Source organism: Truncatella angustata, assembly GCF_020726525.1.
Source record: "Truncatella angustata strain MPI-SDFR-AT-0073 chromosome Unknown BKA67scaffold_15, whole genome shotgun sequence".
In the NCBI taxonomy this organism is placed as follows: Eukaryota; Fungi; Ascomycota; class Sordariomycetes; order Amphisphaeriales; family Sporocadaceae; genus Truncatella; species Truncatella angustata.
The window spans coordinates 208,059-224,486 of record NW_025763395.1 but is presented as its reverse complement, the minus strand read 5'-3'; the positions used below and the strand labels follow the sequence as shown (position 1 = coordinate 224,486).

Here is a 16,428-nt window from a genome sequence, read left to right as displayed (position 1 = left end):
ATGAATTGCGACTTGTAAACGTGTGGCGCTCTATAAGTTGCAGCCCATTCCTCCTGTATCCGGCATGAACGTGCGGATCTCTACATTGCCAAGACTCGATTGCCCGTGTTGACTTCAATAGCCGAAGCCTATCATTGCCTATCTTTGCAGATTTCTTGTCACCATGAAGTCCTTCGTTGGTCTTTCGCTCGTCGCTGTGGTGTTCGGGCACTGTAAGACATTATATACCTGGTTGGCGAACAGTATTATTAGACTAACTCCCCACTAGACACCTTCCCCGACCTGATCTACAACGGCGTCACCTCCGACGATTGGGAGTATGTCCCGCCGAATCTCACACCCGCCTACTTACCTATCCGAGCGCATAGAAACTAACCACAAAGTCCCCCTACCGCAGATACATCCGTCAGACGACAAACTACCAATCCCACGGCCCCGTTCAGGACGTGACCTCGTCCCAGCTCCGGTGCTACGAGCTCACGACCCCCTCGACCGCCAATGGGACCCAGACCGTCGCCGCCGGCTCCACCGTAAGCTTCCGCGTGGACCCCGCCATCCAGCACCCGGGCCCACTGCAGTTCTACCTGGCCAAGGTGCCCTCGGGGCAAACGGCGGCGAGCTTCGACGGCGCTGGCAGCGTCTGGTTCAAGATATACGAGGAGCACCCCACCATCACGGCCGACGCCATCACGTTCGCCTCCAGCGGCCTGGCCCAGGTCGGTGTCACGATCCCGAGCTGTGTCGCGCCGGGCGACTATCTGCTTAGGGTCGAGCATATTGCGCTGCATTCGGCCAGCAGCACGGGCGGGGCCCAGTTTTATATAGGCTGTGCGCAGTTGACGGTCACGGGCAGCGGGACGAAGACTTTCTCGGGGGTTGCGTTCCCAGGGGCTTATGCGGTGAGTTTATCTGAGTTGATGCTTTCCTTGCTTGTGGTAGTGAGGTGCGGTTTGACATTTCAGTGAAGATGTGTGTTGACTTTGATCTTCTAGGCTACTGACCCCGGCATTCTGATCAATATCTACTGGCCTATTCCTACGAACTATACGAACCCGGGGCCCGCTCCGGTATCTTGTTAGAGTATGAATCCATGAATAGATCGGTGATTGTCAATGTCTGAGGGGAACTCGCGATAATTCAAGTCACTCCAATAGTGGCCGACTGTCGAGGCTTGGTGCGCGGTTGGCGCCTACCCATATGAGTAAATGCGGGTTCTGTCAACGTTAACTGATGCGGCCGATTTACCCTGCGTGGATGAATTGTACTTGTTTGCATTGGGAGTAACGTGTTAGTTGCTTTGATATGTGCTTGTTATATCCCGTTCTATGAGGTTATCGAGCATATCAGCCCTCATTTAAGTAACGCTCTGCACGAATACCAGGGTAGTGAATTTCCACCGTCCTTTCATGTCAAATACTCTTGGATTTTACTTACCTAAAGATCGACTCTACAACTGTCATAAGAAACTATGTTAAGGCTTTGTGCTTTGTTGAGACAACCCTGATGGTATTCTTCATAATCCGTTAATCACCAACACACATCGATTATGTCTTATCATCAATCCTCCAAAGAGTCTGCAATCTGACTTCGGGGATTGCAGATTAGGCCTGCTGGTGTAGTAGCCATAGTACTCAGCCTTGTATGTTGAACGTCATACGCACATTGTGGCAGTTTGATCGACCTAATATTCTCCACTTCGTTGCCTTTCGAATTTTGATCATAGTTTACCGGCTTTTCTTTCACCCTCTACGAAACCTTCCAGGTCCCAAACTGTGGGCTGTTTTTGATTCGCATGGGACCCAATCGTGTTGCGTTATCCGGCAGTATAAGTTGGCCTGTGGTGTACGCTCGCCATCCTGCTAGCGATGCTGAGTACGAGAAAGTCCCTCGTACATTTGCTGCAGGTTTCGAGCGGTCTATAATAGCAAGTCATCGAGAAGGCAGTCGTCGTCAGCGCCGGATGTTGGGTCATGCATTTAGCGACACAGTAATCTGTGAGCAGGAAAGTATTATCAAAGATACATGAACATGCTTTTTCTTTGCGTGAGAGAGCACGCAATTGCGGGGAAACAACTGGACCTTGTTCGATGTCTCAACTTCACAATTCTTGATATCATTAGCGACTAAATTTACGGAGTTTTGAAAGTAGTGATTATTACTAACCGAACCTAGTGGGTTCGTTAGTAAAAGATTTTTTTTAAAGGATTCAAAGGCGCCGCATTCTTTTCGGGCTGTAATCAATATAGTATACCTACCAGCCTCATCAACACCTCCACGGGTATCCCCGGGCACTATAATCAACGGAAAAAAACATGCCTAGGAATGTTAGCTTCTTATGTGGGCAAAGTTCGTGGCAACTTTTAATACTAGTCCTTTAGATTCTCGTTCTTATTACCCAATGGGCAACATTTAGAAATTGGCAATACTTCCAAGCACTGGAACAATTTGCCTTGAATCCTGAACGTTAGGTGAAACCAACTCGCCATGGCCCTCACGAGTATACTGGTAAAATTTTGTCTTACTCTAAAATGCGTCTTATGGTTTGTTAGCTGCTCTTCAATCCTAATGTAAAGTTACTACTAGGACATGAGGTTTGGTATGATAAGCTGAGTGCGATAGGGACCGGGAACAAATGGTCGTTGTATCTCAAATTTACTCAAATTTATAGAACGGAAGACGTCTCCGCTCTGAGGGCCATTGCAACCTTGGATTTATTAGTGCTTGAATATCGGTGTAGTATTGTCAAGCTAATTTGAATGAGGTTCTTGAAATCCATTTATAGCATGATTATACAACATCAAGTTGAGATAGGTCCCAGTCACCTATATTTCGGGCTGGCTAGTCACCTATTTACTAGGTATATAACCGTGGGCTACCTCACACATAGCCACCTACTGATATTCAATCCTAACATAGTTATACTAAGCAGGCCAATAGTTAAAGTGGCACAATTGGCCGCATATTCAATGATCGGCCGGTGGTACTCTAATGCCTAGATGGTGAGTCTTTGGTTTAGTTCGGCTAGCGAGACTAGCATGGAACTATTACCATCACGGCCCAGGCATTCGAACTGCGTGACAGCGAGTATGATTAACGGTAGAAAGCGACATTTATCGATGTGCCATACCACACTGGCGTTGATCAGCCAGACACTTAGGGTGAAGTCCTTGACGGCTCAAGCTGCGCAGCCTTTTTTGACTGTAGTTGAAAAGCTCTATCTATAGTGGTGAGTTAAGGCTTGGCGACGGTATTTCGATTGCACTCCGACCATCTGAAGCCGCCTTAAAAACGTTTCCGTTCCGCAATTTCAACTGCCACTGCCTCCGCCCAAGCTCCACTGTGGGCTGACAAAATGAGGAATCTACCGCGGACTGAAATCCGCTAGACCGTTCGAAGTCGCCTTTAAAATATTTTTATCACAATTCCGGTTGCCGCTCCGGTGGTTCGCAGGCTTAAGCCCACTGGACGTGCAAGTAAATCGGATCCGTAAAGACAAGTTTGCTAGTCCCCGGCCGGTAACATCCCGGTACTATAAATAGTATGCACAACCTCGCTTTCACTCTGAAAGATCAGGGTCGATCCTCTTATAAGAGACCTAATGATATATTTGGAATCCTGATCCCTTCATATCCAGGACCTCTGCTGTGAGGTGATATATTATCTAATAGCCAGCCGCATACACGAGGCCGGTGCGCAAAGACAGCGGCTGGGCGGAGCTACGCGACCTACAATTAGAATTCTCAATACAGATGTGAATAGTTACAACGCTTGACTATATGTTGCTTGCTATTGCTCAGGTGGCAAGTCCGTTTCTCAAGAACCTCTGCAGTGCCTCAAAGAAATCTACCGTCATCATCATACAACAATTTAGTACGTAAACGAGCGAGGGAAGCAAGCTCCGGTGCCGTTTGTGATAATTAGTAAATTGCACGTCGAAATGATTCCTATGGTTTATTCAGTGGTGTAGAATCTGAAAGGTCTAAAGCTGACTTTTCACCTACCGGCCTGATCATGATCGCAGACAGACACGCAGTAGGTGACACCCATGGTGATACTCTTGCAATTGCTACCAACGCTCGGATTCCATTGGAAGAATTGGGCCTTACCACCGCCACATAAATCTGCAAATTTATTATAAGCGAATTCCGGGCTCGGAGATTTCCCGTTGAACACAATATTCAGCCGCGTTCTCGATGACAGGGATGACCTGCACACCGTCCAGTCGGATGTTATTGGCTATAAGAAGCACCGTAACTTCAGCTACAACTGAAGCGATTGGAGCCTAAGATGCGAAGGGAGTCCAGCTGTAAGTGGCGGTATGGCGTGCTTACTATCAAGCTGAGCTCAGTGGACCATAGTCTAGATCGGGGTACCAATTGCATGCCCAAGTCAACACGCCATAAGCATATGTCCTCTTCATGTACCAATTGTAATTTCGTAGGGCATAACGATATAGTACCCTTTTCTCATACCCTCCTGACCAATCCTGAAAGATAGCCTCCAATGATGTAAGCATACAGCTTTCCCAGCTACACGATAAGCTGTCATGTTGTGCTTGTCTTACCATGAGGAATATGGATCACCATGGTGAACATTGACGAGGACTGTTTAACTTAAGCGAGGTGGAATAGGCAAAATTAGTGCAATGACTGTCCTGTGGATCCGTGGACAGCTAATATTTTTTAATGTAGACCCAGCGTATCTCGTTGCCCTTTTGTAGATCTCTGAAAATATTGTGCTTATCTACTATAGTGTAGATCAAGTTGATGTCGGACTGCATCATAGGATATACACCACATGTACGCACTTCGTTGTTGCTGCCGAATTTAACATGTGGAAACACTGGTGAAATCAGGATTCCTGCTCAACATTCAATGCTCAGTCACTCACACTTTTGTATGTCCCTGGACTTCAAATTATCCTTTTCTTTCCTAATACGAGATTTACAACAAGATTAGCAATTTATACCGTGGGTTTTTGATCAATTCTATGTCTTTCTCATCATCAACTGAGCATGCCCGATTTCCTAGTCACAAACTTGGGAGTTCACCGCACTATGGCTTGATATAATACAAGCAAGACAGTAGCCGGATCCTTGTGAAGTTAGCTGACAACAAAGAGGACATCTCGATGGTGAACACGATAGTCGTGTACAGGGTAAACTTAACACTAGATCATCATTCATATTGAAGGACTCTCTTAGCACGACACAACTTTGCCTACTGCGTGCGTTAAAGGTTCTCTAATTAATCGATATTGCAAAATGAATAATTGTCCTACCTAACGTCGATTCGTCAGGCCGATATACCATGGAAGCTGCAAGACATCTTCAAGATAGACTCTACCGCATGTTCTGAGGCTGATGTATTAGTTTTATAGAGTTCGCTTCTGAGAGAAGTTCTGGCTGCCCTATGTGTTCAGGGAATCGAAATCACGGAACAGAGACCATATTTTGAAGACCTAATCAGATTTATTGCCTCTCAAGGACCTCATTATAACGACAATGCAACGTCCACCATTCGATCGGCTAAACGAGACAGTCCTGGGAGCGGGAAGTTGCACCGCAGCCGCGCTGATTGATTACGATTGGTGGTATGTATTCCGACCAGGCGTAATCCACCCTATGTCAAGAGGAGCTAGTCTCATTTTTTCGCGCCGATCGCGACGACACAAAGGACCAAATGAAGCTTTCCGACTTGCTTGAAGGAACAGGTGGAGCGTAACCCATGCACGATGACTTGCGCAAAACTGATGCGGACAGCGGTGCGTCATGCACTCGTGAATGTCCTAGAGTACCTATTCCAATTCATTGCGCTTAATCCCACCCTACCGAAGTAGCAGGCTGGTGAGCTGGTTTCATATTGCATATCAGGAGTTACCGAGGCCACCCACGTCGAAATACTCCGTTTCTTGTCAAACCAGGGACTTGATGTAAACGCGATAGCACATGATATGCAAGGGGATACCATGGCTGTGCTGCACGGCGCTGCGAGACATGACCACCTAGCGTCAATATATGTGGTACAAGAGTGCTATGTTGTACTAGGATGAATCGAAGCGGAATGGGCTAGAGCTAGCGAGAATGAACAATTAAAAGGCAATAGTCAGTTTCTTGCTTTCGACACCAAGAGGATCCTACGTGATTTTGGCGAAGAAGGCCCGAGAATTCCAAACAGAGAAGATTCTCTCGAGAAGGTGTGAGACCCTTATCAAATAGAACCCAACTTCAGAAGGTGGTGGGTGCTTTGGGAGTAGGTAAGAGGCTGTTTCCTAGGTTATGTAGAAATAATGGCTTGTCGTTGATGAGCAGCTCGCTCTTGTGATGTAGGGGCCACCTAAACGATTACGAGGGTGTATATGGATATGAACTCCATGAAAGCATCGGGTACTATTAAAGAAATAATAGGATAGGCAAGTAAACAGTGAGCATATTAGAGTCATCTGTTGGCAACATGCAAGAGAGCGCTTCTGAAGAGGTACAGAAGGTTCTAGGGGTGCAATGAAAGATGTTATGGTTGGCGGCTCGTTGAATCCAATTCAAGACTTCATTTGGATTCAATGGATACGTCGGGCCCATAAAACAAAACAATCTAGATTTGATAATTATTACATCTACATTTCGAACCGAAACGCTTAAATTAGTTCGGCATCGAGCGCCACCAAATGGTCGGATGCCACGACTATGGTCAATCCTGAGGGGCTGAGAATAGACATCTTCTCAAAGTATACAAGCAACTACCTTTAGTCACGATTGGCAAATCAGCCTGCTGGCTCCACGAACACATTTCTAGTTTACAATACTGCCATTTAGACGGCTTAGCGAATTCTCCGTGACAATCTCGTTTTGCTAATTACTCCACTCGAGTTGCCACCACCATTCGATCAACTTGTATTCCTGATGGTGAAACAACATAACCACTCCACGGAAGATATATGGACATCGCTCAAAGAATTATTATTCAAAAGACCCTCATGGTCATCGTCGAACAGTCCCTTTCATGCCTATAAAGCGAAGAGCTTGCTCCTGGGCACACATTATTCGTCACTCGGAAAGGATGGTCGGGAAATTGCGGCCTCCACCCTTGAAAAAGCCGAGGTGACGTTACTCTCTGTGTTAGATCTGCCGGTTGTGATTCGAAAATGTCCGCGTAAAGACAGTCACAAGTACACCTTGATTTCCTGTGCTGGACCAATGGTGCAATGCATGAATATTTGTGCCCTTCGAGTAAGGAGGATGCATACTAGAAGTCGGAATTCAGGGGCACTGAGTTACATCCAACAAACAATCTAATAATATAGGTGATAACTCTCTGCATCTGACGAAGCCATCTGGCCACGCGAACATCATTTCTGAGTCGTTTTCGAAAGGGAACACCTTCCTCGTAAAGTCCAGCCGCGCTTGCACCATCTGAGCAATCGAAAGACTTAGTGTAAATTATTTTGGATCTTTTACGTGTTTCTGCAAACCCGAGATTATATTTTGTTTCACAAGTAGCTCAACTCCACCCAACAATCTGTCTGAGCTGCATGTAAGATGGCCTACTTAACATAGCTTGGTACGATTTAAAAACTACAGTAGCGTACTGCTGGTTCAGAAATTGAAATTGTCCATTGTGCAGTCTATGGCTCCACTATGACACAAATTCGCCGACTCGTTCGCCACAGGAGCCGGGATGCATCATAGCTCTCCGGAGCTTTTAAGCATTGACTAGAGTCCGTAAGTGCTGGAGGCTTAGTCGATGAACCAGGTCCGGACTTGTACGGGCCGAAATGACTAACTATCGACGGGCTAATGCCGTCTCTTACTCGTTCGTCTCCTTCTACCCGACCGATAGTACAAGTTCCCCGGTGCCCCGCGAGGCACTATGGCACTAGGGAACGCCAAAAATTAGATACTATCGGGGTTTTATCTACCATAGTAGGAAATATCATCATTTGTCGCCAAAGTCTGTGCACGGTATAGGTCGATTGCCCATAATGTTGTGAATCCATATGGGCGGCTTGAAAGAACCCGTTCATATTCGAACCCAAATTTTCTGATCAATGAGTTACGTGGAAGGAGGTCGAGTACTCTCCCTTTTCGAGTAATACATATTGATGTGCATCAGCCGTTTCGCCTGATTAAGGAGTTTCATGAAAACCCATAAATCGCGAGAAATTTCGTTCCTTATGTGGCACTCATCTCGAAGTCGCGCGAGAGCCCGTCGCGAGAGCCGTAGTCGTGCGCCACTTTTACGCTAGCTGCGAACGATTCGATACACTTGCCACAACGGAGCCTACTAAGCGTAAACTAATCGGGACACTTTTCACAATTCACCCAATTCGTCCTTCCATCTGGGGAGTATGGTCATCGTTCTTTTCTTCATGTGATAGCCAGCTCCCATGAATTGTTCGAGGCGTAGTGTGACTTAGTCAGTTGCCACATTTTCCTTTTCTTTTTTTTTGTTCCTTTTCCAACAATGATACGTACGATGTTCCTAAACCACGGCGAGCAGCCGGTGCACGAACGGGTAAAATCGTGTGTAGGCCAGCCACGGGTGGAAAACTAAAAGAGCCGACGAATATGCATTGATTCACGAGAGCCAATGGTTACCCATGGATTCCTTATGAGACACTCTATACTGAAAGAGTCTCGTCGATTTGTGCAATGCACAGCTCTTGTGGAACTACGAGTACATAACCACGTCGCTTTTGACCGTTTCATGGCCGCGTTTTCTATGCTCTGTGTTTCTGAAAGAAGAGTCGAAGGTCGCTGCGGCGAAAAGCGTTGAAAATACATAGTGAATTAATTATTCGCTGTGGCACATACCCAAAGCAAACGAGTGCTTGGCATCATCAAAAGTTGACGGTCGTCATGACAGACTCGGCCCGCGATACAGGAAAATTGCGTCAAACATTCTACGTGAAAACCCTGTGTATTTGGAGGGGGGTTATCTTGAGTTGTATCCGTTGTTCAACGGCAAGATGCACTTATTAGGTTACTCGCTCCACCCGGATGAGGACGCCGTCACACACTAGTAGCACTGGACTAGGAACCCAGATGCCGGAGCCATGGGGCTGGGAAGTGAGCGATCCTGCGCACGGCTGTTCCCCGTTGGTTGGTGCCCAAATCACAACCGCGTGCTGATCCCCGGGGGTCCCCAAGATCATTAGTAAATGGCAGATGGTCGACTGGATCAGGGACACAAAAATTGGCGCAGAAGCTACTATCGCACCTGCTAGCGCGCCAATTCTTGTGTCCACCGTCTGTGCATACACAGTATAGATTGTTGGCCATAATAAGATGTTGCAGCCTATTTATCAGAGATGGGGCATGTGGGCCGGTCTCTTGCGCTCGACTGTACCATCTTCATGCCCATCAGCACTTATTACGATATATGGGGGCAACTTTGAAGCAATCATCCTACAGCGTGTTGTACACAAATATGAGCCATCAATCATGTTTAGGATCAATAACAGAGTTCACTTGGGTGTACTATAATTGAAGACATAATTTAACTGCCCCTTGTCAAGTACTGACAAGGGTGGCAGTCGAGGATGGTTCGAACAGGCTGTAAAAAATAATCAGCAGTTACCACCTGGTCAGCTCACTTGTGCTCTCAATCCAACCAAGTATTATTTTACGAAGATCTCGAGGGAGTGGCCAATTAAACGGTACGTTCGTAAGTGAGCTTGTCATCTCTTTCCTCAGCTAACGAGCTATCGTCCAAACTCTATTTCGAATCCGTTCATAATACGTTAACCATCAATCTTGTTTTGGAACTAGACTAGCTTGCCATCTGATGCCGCGGGCAGTTCCCCCTAGAGCTAACAGAACATGCCAAGATAGCTGGGTCGAGGACGTCGGGAGCTTTACAATCCGGAAAACCTAGCAAGCTCAGTATTGTTGATGGGCGACATAAAAACTACTATACCCTTGTGAGCCAATGTCACTGAAACTATTGTGCTGAGAACAGAATGTCAAGGCTGCCAAGGCACTAGTCTAGATGAAATACTACTCCACTTTCGCAAGGGCCGGTCTCGACAAAGAGATCAGATTTCACTGCGAAACCTGGAATACAGTCACAAGCAAGGATCGCTTGCTGAATCGAAACAAGGAAGTCAACGAACCCAGACCGAGTTACACCGTGATTGAAGTGCGATCTGCAAAAACACGCCCAATCAGCCGAGTAAGGCCTTGCACGGCGGAGCTCTCGCACCTATACGGAACACGTCTAGATCCGATCGTCATTCTGGGAGGAGTATACCAAGTGGTACCAATCGGTCGGGCTCCATCCCGATCAGCCTCGGTATGCCCACCCAACATATTGCTGAGATGCCCGAGATCGACAAGTACTAGCTTGGGTCAAGTCTTCAGCTAGGCTCATACCGGAGATGATGACTCCAAATGACTGATTCGAGGATACCATACACACTGCGTAGCTGAATCGACCTTTCGAAAATTCAATTGCAAACATGAAAAAGCAAGGGACGCCAATCGCATATGCTATGGAAATTCGGTCTAGCTGGTTGGTAGGTCGAACCTTAAAACGCAGAATAGCACCGCCACGCGTCAGGATGACTCGTTAGTTTTGGAGAACCTCATGCATAAGCTTCTCAGTCAAAGCGCGACCTGGTAGATCTCAGAAAGCCCCTGACCTAGAACCTAGCGCCGTTTCCCCGACACTAACGCGGATAATATATACATATTTGAGTTTATTCACTACTTCCGAACTGATGTCTCAGACTGAAGCGATACGGTGCAGCGCACATTCTCGAACACCAAAGGCCGCCTACGATGAGTTTGCTTTCACCGAATTATGTGGCTCAGGAGGTTACCACAAACGACATAGCCATCGCATCCTTGGCTTTCGGCTTCACGATAGGGTTTGGATGGCTCACAACATGGACCGCATCCAAGCAAACCGCAAGAGCTTACAAGAGGAGTGGCGTGGGAGTGTTTGGAAACACCTACATCTGGATGATATGGATGGAAATTTTAGTATGCCTGACATTTAGCATAATATGTTGGCTACACCTCAAAGGCCTCATACCACCGAGGTAAGTTCTAAGATCTCGATACGTTAAATCAATACTGACCTCGTGTGACCTGCAGTTTCGGATTTTACTTTTGCATTCGTGAGTGACTCAATTCAACTCAGCGGTGCATCGTGAAGGCTAATGCATGCAAGTTACTCTATGGGCACTTCAAGTTCAGTTTCTCCTTCAAATTATCATCAACCGTTGCGCCATCCTTGTCAGGAACCCGAAGCTTGTCTGGCGCCTCAAGGTCGGCGTCGCTACCGTGATTACGGCCATCAACATTTCCGTATACACAATCTGGATTCCCGCCCGCTTACAGATCTCGGAAGAGTACATCTCAATAAACAACTGGTGGGACCGCTGTGAGAAAGGCCTGTATCTCGTCATCGATGCCGCCCTCAACATCTACTTCATCAGCATTGTATCCAGGAACTTGGTGCACAATGGCCTTGGAAAGTACAAGGCTCTATCTCAATTCAACATGTTCATCATCGGCTTCTCATTGGCCATGGATGTGCTCATCATAGCCATGATGAGCCTAGAGAACACTTTTGTGTGAGTTGAGCTTAGCTAGTAATATTGTGGTGAGTTGCGACATGGAACTAATTCAGATTTTAGATACATGCAATTTCACCCGTTGGCGTATATCGTCAAACTCAACATCGAAATGTCCATGGCCGAACTGATCGTCAAGGTCGCCAAGGCGCGCAACCAAGCCAACATAGACGCTGATGGACCGGTACTTGAGAACGACATTGGCCATAGCTCGGAACAGACCAAGTCGAGATCCAGGGTCGGGGCTACTGCCCTGAGCAAGAGAGACAGATGGTCGGGCGACAGATATGGAATTTCAGAAGCCAGAGCCAACGGCATCGAGCTAGCCGACATCGCGAGAAGTGGCAGCGATTCGATAGCGCCAGAGGACGAGAGGGAGGGCGACAGAAACATTTACACCACACATGAAGTGCATGTCGAGTTCGAGAAGGCATCTCAGAAATCAGAGAACAGCGCTTCCCCCAGTTTCTACGAAGGAAATGGGCCAAAGCGAGATGAGGAGGACACGAGGCCACTCAACGCGGGCAAGGGAGGTACTGTCCATGTACGACTCAACAGAGGCAACCAGCCTTCTATGTAAAATCCTGTGATTGGATTATGTACAACCACTTCTACACCTTGTAATGCTCCCTCTTCTACTATACCCAGGTATCTTACTTTTTCAACGGCCCAGGCTCTGCTGGCCTTGACCCACGAGTCTAATATAACTAGCACCCATACCAAAGTCCTGATACTACGTAAACGTGCAATGCACAATGCAACAGGCCGAGCGACGGTGCATAGGCTGGACGAAACGAGGAGAATTCCAAGGGGGCAACAAAAGCTGCTCTCAAAGTCGCATCAACGCCAGACAATTGCCACAACGGGAAGCAAAATCTGCATCACATGAGTAATCTTATCATTCGAGGTCCTTACAACGTCGGGGTGATTATTAGTATACTTGCCAAAAAATGCCGCGAAAATATATTCGCAATCTGTCATAGCGCATGAACTCTTTTGATCCTGGCGGAGAACTGTGGGACAGCCACTCCCGTTGTTGCCGATGCACTGACATTGCGCTAATGCTAAGGGGCGTATTGTGCAGTTAGCGCAGTTCCAGGTGGAGATGGGGCCAGAGGATTGGTGCTGGGCACTCTAGCCCCTTGCCCGATCAAGCATTATCTACTGGCACAGTTGGAGGATGAGCTTTTCAAGGCGGATGTATCGAGCGCGAACCAAAACGAGTATCAGCACCTCTATGACGCATCTTACGGATCAATCACGCCTGATGTGGGAGATTTCTCAGATGAGGATATGTAGATTGGTGCATGGAAGGAGTTGAGGACCACTCGGATCGCTGATCGATAATCTCAATGGCAAGAGATTTGGGAACTCAGCTCTTATACAGCCACTCGAATCCGGCGTGATCCCTTGGATATCTTCATCTCTATACTGGATAAGCATTACCGCAGTATTAACCTCAAGGACTCAAGTGGCGCAATACCACTTGCACCGGCCTTGAAACATGGCTATAATTCAGAGCAGGTCTCGCTGCTACTCGGATGTGAAGCACATATCGGTGCCTGCGATCAAGAAGAGCATGGCAAGGCCGTTCATGGAACAAATTGTGAAAATACCGTCTAGATGTCACTATTAGCGCGAGGATGAGTGCGAAGTCAGAGACGCACAGTACAAAGCATAGAACTGGGCTGCCGCTTGGAAACCATGCAATATCACACCAGAAGAAAAGGAGTATCTCGGAGACCACGACATTTCTTTATCGCATGTTGCGGAACACCATATCGATGGTCACTACACTAATAGCCAGATCATTGAGCGCTTTATGAGTGGTTTCAATGTCGATGTAGATTCCGAGCGACTCTGCAAGGAATGGTGTTCAGGAGTTGATGTAGAATATGCAAAGTCGGCCGAGGAGCAAGATTCCAGAGAGGTAACACTAGCACCCCTGTGGAGCAGAACTACGGGGCGGCCGCTAGTGAACCGAAGAAGACGGCCGCAATCCCGACATGGGTGAAGATGAAGTCGCATGGTGGTGTGATGAGGTAAGATAAAAGCTATTCAAAGTTTCAGTCGGCTTTATCAGTGCTGCGCAATGTTCAAATGACAGCCTCAGGTTTGCCTGGAGCCCAATCAGCAACCTTCGCCATTGTCTGCTTTGCCAGTAGTCTCGACCCTGCTTCTCCTTCCTCCAACCCGTTTCTGGTCGACTTGTCACTCTTCCGCCATTTCCACATCTCACCATAAACGGTCTGTTTGTTGCAACTCTCAATGATCGTGACGACTTCTCTTCCAAGGATCGGAAGAAACTTGAAACCATGCCCGCTACCGCCAGAGCAGACGACCACACCAGGTCGGCCTGGCACGAAGTCAACCACAAACGAATTGTCGATACTGTCGGTATACCAGCATAGCTTGGTGGACGAAATGCCAAACTCAACGAGTTCAGGCATGTTCACGGAAACGAATTCTACTACTCGTTAGATAGCGGTATTTGACATCCGCCAGCATGCTCACCCTGCACAGCTCGCAGTGCTTGTAACGTGATATTCGTTTCCTTTTGCTCTGTGACGTGAGCAGTTTTTGGGACAGATATCCGTCGACCGTCGACCTCCTCGAAATTTGTGTACCTTGATCGTCAGTGTGCGCCGTGCCTTGAAGTGTTGGTGGCCTTACTTTGTTCGTCGATAACCGATCTTCAGGTCACCATTTTCTGTCAGTGGTAAAGCATAGATACCTTTGGCCTTGCTCCATGAGATGACGGGAAAATTAGAAGGAGAAAAGCGTTCTCGAAGATCAGACCGATCTTCTGGTATATGGATTGTCGCCACTGACCCAGCAGTCGTTTCGAGTAGCCCTGCTGTCTCTGGTACAAGTCCTTGGGTCCACCCGCCTCCTAACCGTCGTCAGTTATGCTTGTATTTTTCGGACCGTTCTGAGTTCTGTGCGCCTACCTGAGACAATCACGAGATCGCCTGCGTATACCTGCTTGTCTGCTGTCTCAAGCCGCGGTCGACCATCTCTAGTTCCAAGATCTACCACTTTGCCTCGGCTTGGGTGGAGAATGAGCTTCACTCCAGCTTTTCTGGCGAGATGCTGTGCCCAAGCGCAACTTTTATAGGCGACCACGAAACCACCGCTTGCATCTAGTACCGCCTTATGTACGCCAAGCCTCTCAACTCTCCGACATGGGTCCAGCTTGGGGCCCCAACCAAGCTGTTTGGCGCGCTCGACATCTGATACTGGCGTCAACTCGAATGCAGTGGATTTCAGAGAATGACCGACCTGAAGCATCGTCAACCATAAATTGACTTTCCCGAATCCCCTCCTTCTTCATATTTTCCAGCGTTGTGAGCTCGAATTCATCGTACTCAGCCGTCTCGCTCATCCTGAGATATCCACAGTTCCACCATAGTTTTCTTGCGCCCTTTTGTAGCACCTCGGGCAGTTGGCTCTCATCTGCCGAAGCGATCTCACCATTCCATTCCTCCCACAGTTTCGCAGCTTCAAAGGCTAGTCTCTGATATTCAATCTCATCTCCATATGAGAAGCGGATGATTTTATTTAGATCTGCAGACGCAGAATCAACCTCAGCTGGATCGTAGCCTGTGGAATATGTGTCCTGCATGTCAAATACCGTTATGTCTCGGTAGCCGCTGCGAGCGAGCCATAGTGCAGTCGAGATGCCGAATACGCCGGACCCGACAATCAGGATCTTGGAATCATGGTCCAATGCCATTTTTGGCAGAGTTGCAGCCGGTTATGTTTTTTTTGGCGGTGAGACTTCCAGGAAATACGTGGGGAAAATATTTATTGTCTCTAGCACCACAGAGTATATTGCCAAAGAACCCCTCACGACATATCACATCAGTGCTGAAGCCAACGGATATCATCCCGGAGCCGCCCACTGTTATGTAGCATGCTTCTCCACTTTAGCAAGGTGGGGATGTCAAATCACCCGACTCCCTCAAATTCATTACCTGTGTAGCATTTCGACGTCGACGGCTTGTTAAATAACGCTGGTCAATTTTCTTTCCTGAGCTTTGGCTTTTCGGTAATCATGGTTACACGCGACACGATGGCCACCGGAACCGTGAAACTCGAGCTCATAGAAACCTCGTGCCATGTTGCCATCCTCCTGTCTTACTCATCAATCTGACGTTAGCGGACCTTGGCGGCTGATGGCCAGGCAGGCGAAATGCCCCACTCGATCAACTTGCGAATCACGTTGGTCCTCCATCCTTGGATTATTGTCAACTACGCATGCCACTTGAAACCACACACTTCGACACTGTTGATTACAGTCATTGGTAATCATCGATAGTTCTTTGGGTAACACAGGTTGGAGCGTCCGCACCGCTTCGGGCCAACCGTCGCCATTCGCTGAGTCACCTGCTTCCAGCCTCGTCGCTCACCTGATGCGCGGCTTACAGTCCGGAGCACTTAGTACATGTTGCCGAGGCCGGCGACTAGAAGTCTTGCATTTTTGCGGCCGATTTGATCCATGATTCTTACGTACAGTGGATCGCTAGTAAGTTCTTGTCGAACGTGGTCTTGCTTCGAGATGACTGTGAGGCTGTACCTGCACCCAACACCCGCGTTTGACTTATGCAGGGAGTCCGTAGGCTGTTCAGATAACAGCACGGATGTGACCCTGGCTCCCTAGCGACCAGGGTTCTGCTTACATAGGTATCCAGCAGCCTAATAAGACGTCGCATAACATCGCATAGCCTCGCACCTAAGCGATCCCTCAGCTATTCTCATCCCCCCGACTGTTCAGTCTGTCTGACATCAGCCAACCAGCCATCAGGAGGCGTTGGATTCGTCTATGAAACATTACAGCCTTTCGCAATG

The 16,428-nt window shown here is 47.8% G+C and overlaps 3 protein-coding genes across 3 annotated transcripts; 2 read left to right on the top strand and 1 right to left on the bottom strand.

Moving 5' to 3' along the window:
- Positions 1-163: 163 nt before the first annotated feature.
- BKA67DRAFT_665533 (glycoside hydrolase family 61 protein) lies at positions 164-1,079 on the top strand (the record flags this gene model as incomplete). The annotated part of the gene is made up of 4 exons (XM_046108565.1): positions 164-212; positions 269-317; positions 398-899; positions 993-1,079. The coding sequence occupies 4 exons, from the start codon at positions 164-166 to the stop codon at positions 1,077-1,079; spliced, it is 687 nt and encodes a 228-aa protein (XP_045950857.1).
- Positions 1,080-10,777: 9,698 nt separating this feature from the next.
- BKA67DRAFT_528756 (uncharacterized protein) lies at positions 10,778-12,157 on the top strand (the record flags this gene model as incomplete). The annotated part of the gene is made up of 4 exons (XM_046098981.1): positions 10,778-11,040; positions 11,096-11,118; positions 11,172-11,577; positions 11,641-12,157. The coding sequence occupies 4 exons, from the start codon at positions 10,778-10,780 to the stop codon at positions 12,155-12,157; spliced, it is 1,209 nt and encodes a 402-aa protein (XP_045950856.1).
- A 1,475-nt stretch (positions 12,158-13,632) lies between these two features.
- On the bottom strand, positions 13,633-15,518 carry BKA67DRAFT_144499 (FAD dependent oxidoreductase). Its single transcript, XM_046095076.1, has 5 exons — positions 14,860-15,518; positions 14,529-14,810; positions 14,251-14,470; positions 14,092-14,204; positions 13,633-14,044 (listed from the first exon to the last, which is right to left on the bottom strand). Exons 1-5 carry the CDS (start codon positions 15,311-15,313, stop codon positions 13,674-13,676), a joined length of 1,440 nt encoding a protein of 479 aa, XP_045950855.1. The 5' UTR covers positions 15,314-15,518; the 3' UTR covers positions 13,633-13,673.
- Positions 15,519-16,428: the final 910 nt, after the last annotated feature.

What these genes read in the sequence shown, in the direction of transcription:
- BKA67DRAFT_144499 (XM_046095076.1), bottom strand. Translation starts at nt 15,313, where the DNA reads ATGGCATTGGACCATGATTCCAAGATCCTGATTGTCGGGTCCGGCGTA. An exon ending in ATCGGTTATCGACGAACAAA is followed by an intron (nt 14,205 to 14,250) that starts GTAAGGCCACCA and finishes CTGACGATCAAG; the next exon opens with GTACACAAATTTCGAGGAGG. An exon ending in AGCACTGCGAGCTGTGCAGG is followed by an intron (nt 14,045 to 14,091) that starts GTGAGCATGCTG and finishes AACGAGTAGTAG; the next exon opens with AATTCGTTTCCGTGAACATG.